General features: G+C 59.0%; 2 protein-coding genes across 2 annotated transcripts in view; both read right to left on the bottom strand.

Annotated features, from left to right (window-relative positions):
- The window catches only part of ZGLP1 (zinc finger, GATA-like protein 1), a 5823-nt gene extending 3319 nt beyond the window's left edge, over window positions 1-2504 (bottom strand). Inside the window, exon 1 of the mRNA XM_011994423.1 lies at window positions 760-2504. Within this exon, the coding sequence (XP_011849813.1) occupies window positions 760-1256 (497 nt within the window). The 5' untranslated portion in view covers window positions 1257-2504. The remainder of the gene's footprint in view (window positions 1-759) is intronic.
- Window positions 2505-2769: 265 nt separating this feature from the next.
- FDX1L (ferredoxin 1-like) overlaps window positions 2770-4059 on the bottom strand; it is a 5864-nt gene continuing 4574 nt past the window's right edge. Inside the window, exons 4-5 of the mRNA XM_011994417.1 lie at window positions 3410-3497; window positions 2770-3199 (exon numbers count right to left, since the gene is read on the bottom strand). Of these exons, the coding sequence (XP_011849807.1) occupies window positions 3043-3199; window positions 3410-3497 (245 nt within the window). The 3' untranslated portion in view covers window positions 2770-3042. The remainder of the gene's footprint in view (window positions 3200-3409; window positions 3498-4059) is intronic.

Here is a 4059-nt window from a genome sequence, read left to right on the forward strand (position 1 = left end):
TTTTTTGAGATGGAGTCTCACTCTGTCCCCCAGGCTAGAGTGCAGTGGCACGATCTTGGTTCACTGCAACCTCTGCCTCCCCAGTTCAAGCAATTCTCCTACCTCAGACTCCTGAGTAGCTGGGATTACAGGCACGCGCCACCAGGCCCAGCTAATTTTTGTATTTTTAGTAGAGATGGGATTTCACCATGTTGGTCAGGCTGGTCTCGAACCCCAGAGCTCATGATCCACCCACCTCGGCCTCCCAAAGTGCTGGGATTACAGGCGTGAGCCACCACGCACGGCCTGGCCAGGCCTTGAACTCCTGTCTTCAGGTGATCTGCCCGCCTTGGCCTCCCAAAGTGGTGGGATTCTAGGCATGAGCCACTGTGCCTGGCCTCCCCAGGCTTTTGAATGAGCCCATACACATCAAATACTGCCTGTTAACCTCTTATTGTTGTCACTACCAACAAATAGTAGCTGTTAACATCATTGGGAAAAATCACTGCAGCCGCAGCTGCAGCCTAAACTGCAGCCTAAGCAGGGCCAGGCCTGATTCATAAAGAGACCGGGTCTCACACTGGGAGTGGGGAGCGACTGAGTCAGGAGGGGCAGGACTGGATCTGGCACCAGCTCAAGTTGTCAACCAGAGACTGGGCCACGTGTAACCTAGGGCACGTGTGAGGGTCCACACTGACACCAGGGAGCACCCCTACCTCCCACACTGGTGTTTGTGTTGTTACTGGGAGAAAGGGCGCCCTGGCCCTAGCCGGCCCCTACCTGTACGTGGGGATGATCTGCAGGCTGGAGTCTGGCTTTATCTGAAACGTCAGAGTCACCCCCTCGAACCCAGGGTCCACTTCCTCAGTGCCCCGGCAGGGATTCGGCTGTTTCCGGGGCCTTCTCTGGGGTGCGGCAGGGGGAGTCCCCGGGGGCTGCAGGCGGCGGTCCTTTTGGCTGATCGGGGTCTGTGTGTCCTTGGAATCCCTGTCCAGCAGCAGGCGGCCCTGAGCCCCCAGAGCCATTGGGTCCCAGCAAGGCCCCAGGACCGGGGTGTCCTGGGGAGGGGACTGACCCAGCCTCTCCACTGTCTCTTGGAGGAAGCGCAGGGCGGTGACCGAGTCCTGGCATGCAGGCCAGAGGGACCTGGGGAGAAGGGCAGTGGGGTCACTTTTTCTTGGGTGACTCCTGGGTTTAGCCGGCCAGGGGCTTCCAAACTTGGGCCGGCTCTTTGTGTACCCTGGGGCAGCTACACACTCCACCTGAGGTTCAGTCATTTCTAACTCCGGGTGGAAGGTTTAAGAGTTGCAAAGTAATTGCAGCTCACCTCGCCCAGCGTGGGCCTCCCAAGCACACTCTCAGCCCTCCACATCAATCAACCCTTTACGGCACCCGTAGATCACCCAGACAGGGACCGCCCTAGGTGACCGAGGCAGGATTTCAAGCCTCTGGCTGCAGGATCGAGAAAAAGGTTACTTTTTTTCTTTGTGTTTCTTTTAGAGACCGAGCCTCACTCTGTACCCCCGCCTGGAGTGCAGGGGCGTGATCAGGACTCAGTGCAGCCTAGAACTCCTGGGCTCCAGCGATCCTTCCGCCTCAGCCTCCCGAGTAGCTGGGACTTACAGGCGCGCGCCACCACGCCGCTGCCTTGCCATAATATGATTACGATTTTTCTCATTTTCATTATTATTGACTTGCCCTCCCTAACCCCTGGATGATCCCTGGGGAGTGCCTATATCAGCCCCAGAGACATGGAATTGCATGGCCTCTGATCCCTAGATGACCCCAAGTGTCTCTGGGGACCAGAACCTCTTTGTAAGTTTCAGCAACTATTATAAAATTGCCACTTCTCGATGACCCCCGGAACGGGAGGTCACGACCCCCTGATCACTGAACCAGCTGGTGAAGTGCTAGCGGGGTCTGGGGAAGGGGTTTGGCCTTACGCACCTCCCACTGATTCTGCAGCATCCTGGGGTCCTCGGCTTCTCCTGGGAGGGGGATCCTCCCAGCGGCTCCAGGTCCAGACAGGGAGGCGCCAGCAGCTTTGCTGGCATCGAGGAGTCCGGGGCTGGCTCAGCCTCCATTGCGCCCCAGCCCAGCCCCCTCCCTAATTTCACCCGGCCCTGTCCCGCTGGGCCCACCCGATGAAACCCACCTGGGTGGGGGGCGGGACCTGTGGGGTGGGAGCGCTCCTGGCCAAGGATGCGATGAGCCTCAGCTGAGAGCGACCAGCCTCGGAGGCGCCTTTCCTCTTTCTGGCTTTTTTCAGGTCATCTGCGCACCCCTGCGTGCCAAGGGCGGCCTGGACCCCACCAAATCCTTCCGCAGCTGCGGGGCGGGGCCTTCCATGCTGGCCCTACCCCTCGGAAATGGGGGCTCCCAAGCCTCTGTTTCGGATCCCCAGCGGGATCTTAGATCCCAGAGGGAGAAGAGAGTCGGGGACCCACCACAGCACATGCAGGTTTTTTTTTTTTTTTTGAGACAGGGCCTCATTCTGTCACCCTGGCTGGAGTGGAATGGCCTGATCACCGTTCCACTGCAGCCTCAATCTCCTGGGCTCAAGTGATCCTTCCACCTCAGTCTCCCGAGTAGCTGGGACCACAGGCACTTACCACCACTCTACGCTAATTTTTACTGTTTTATACAGACAAGGTCTCGCCATGTTGCCCAGGATGGTCTTAAGCTCCTGGCCTCAAGTGATTCTCCCATCTTGGCCTCCCAAAGTGCTGGGATTACAGGTGTGAGCCACGTGTAGACCCCAGATCTGTCCCCCAAGGACACTCAACATGCTGGAGCCTGTGATACTGATTTATTGCAGCTCCAATCTGAGTCCACTCCTACTCACACCGATTCTCAGGGGCTAGGGGAAGGCCACCCCACTAGGGGCCTGGTCCCTGCCGGAGCCTGGACACGGGAATCTCTCCCAAGCAGGGGTGTTGTCATTCACAGGGGCTTCCACGTCTCTCCCAGGCCTGTCCGCTCCCTGGGCAGGGCTGGCACTTGGCTATTCCCTCAGTCTGGGCCCTGGGGTCATGGCAATGTTTAACAGTCCAGGTGTCCATGTCAGTGGGGCTTGGGGACGTGGCCGTCCACGTAGAAGTTCCTGGTGATCTTGGGCAGGGTGAATTCCGCTCCTTCCAGCTCCGGCGTCAGCACGATCTGGCAGCCCAGCCGCGAGTTCTCCTGGAGGAGGGGGGCCATGTCTAGCATGTCGTCTTCCCTGGGGTGGTGACACGGGCAGTGTTAGCCAAGGGCAGGCTAGCTGGGTGGGTGAGGGGCCAGAGGCAGGGGAGGGAGGAAGCTGACTGAGCACAGGGGGTAGTGTGGGAGGAGGCAGCTCCCCTTCCAGTAACTGGAAGTGGGGAGGATGGTGGCGGCTGTTCAGTGCTTCAGGGTGAAGCTCCCAGCTAGGCAGGGCTACCCCACTCACCTCTCCTCGGGCGGAGGCAGGAGATCCAGGTGGTCTTCACTCACGTACACATGGCAGGTGGAGCAGGCCAGGGAGGCTTCACAGGCCCCTAGGGGCGGGAAGTGAAGTGGGCGCAGGTGAGTGGCAGAGTCAGGAAGGGGCCGCTCTGCGAAGGGTGTAGAAGAGTAGATCTCTCCTCCACCACGTGCCTCACGTCTCCCTCCCGGGCCTGCAGCCCCACGGTGTGCACCAGGCACTGTGTCATGTCCTCAGTGTCCTTAGCTGGCTGTTCCCCAGTGTGTAGGGTTTACAAAGGGACATCCGGGAGGCCCCATTTCCCAGGGACTCCCCGGCAGGCGGAGATGCAGAACCATTAAAGGACATGGACGAGGTTGCCAGGTAGCTAAGAGGGGAAAAGTCCAGGCAGGCTCCCTGCAGCCTGTGAGCCCTTGCTGTGACCCTATCACGGTGCTGGGCAAATGTGTCCCCACCTCTCCGCTGCTCTTGGAGGATGGACTAGCTGACTCAGCAGTCAGTGTGGTGGGGGAAGGAAAGAGGGATTAGATTTTTTTTTTTTTTTTGAGACAGGGTCTCACTCTGTTGCCCGGCCTGGAGTGCCATGGCTCAGTCATAGCTTACTGCCTCAACCTCCTGGCTTAAGTGATACTCCC

The sequence above is a fragment of the Mandrillus leucophaeus genome, unplaced genomic scaffold (genome assembly GCF_000951045.1).
Source record: "Mandrillus leucophaeus isolate KB7577 unplaced genomic scaffold, Mleu.le_1.0 Scaffold112, whole genome shotgun sequence".
Lineage (NCBI taxonomy): Eukaryota > Metazoa > Chordata > Mammalia > Primates > Cercopithecidae > Mandrillus > Mandrillus leucophaeus.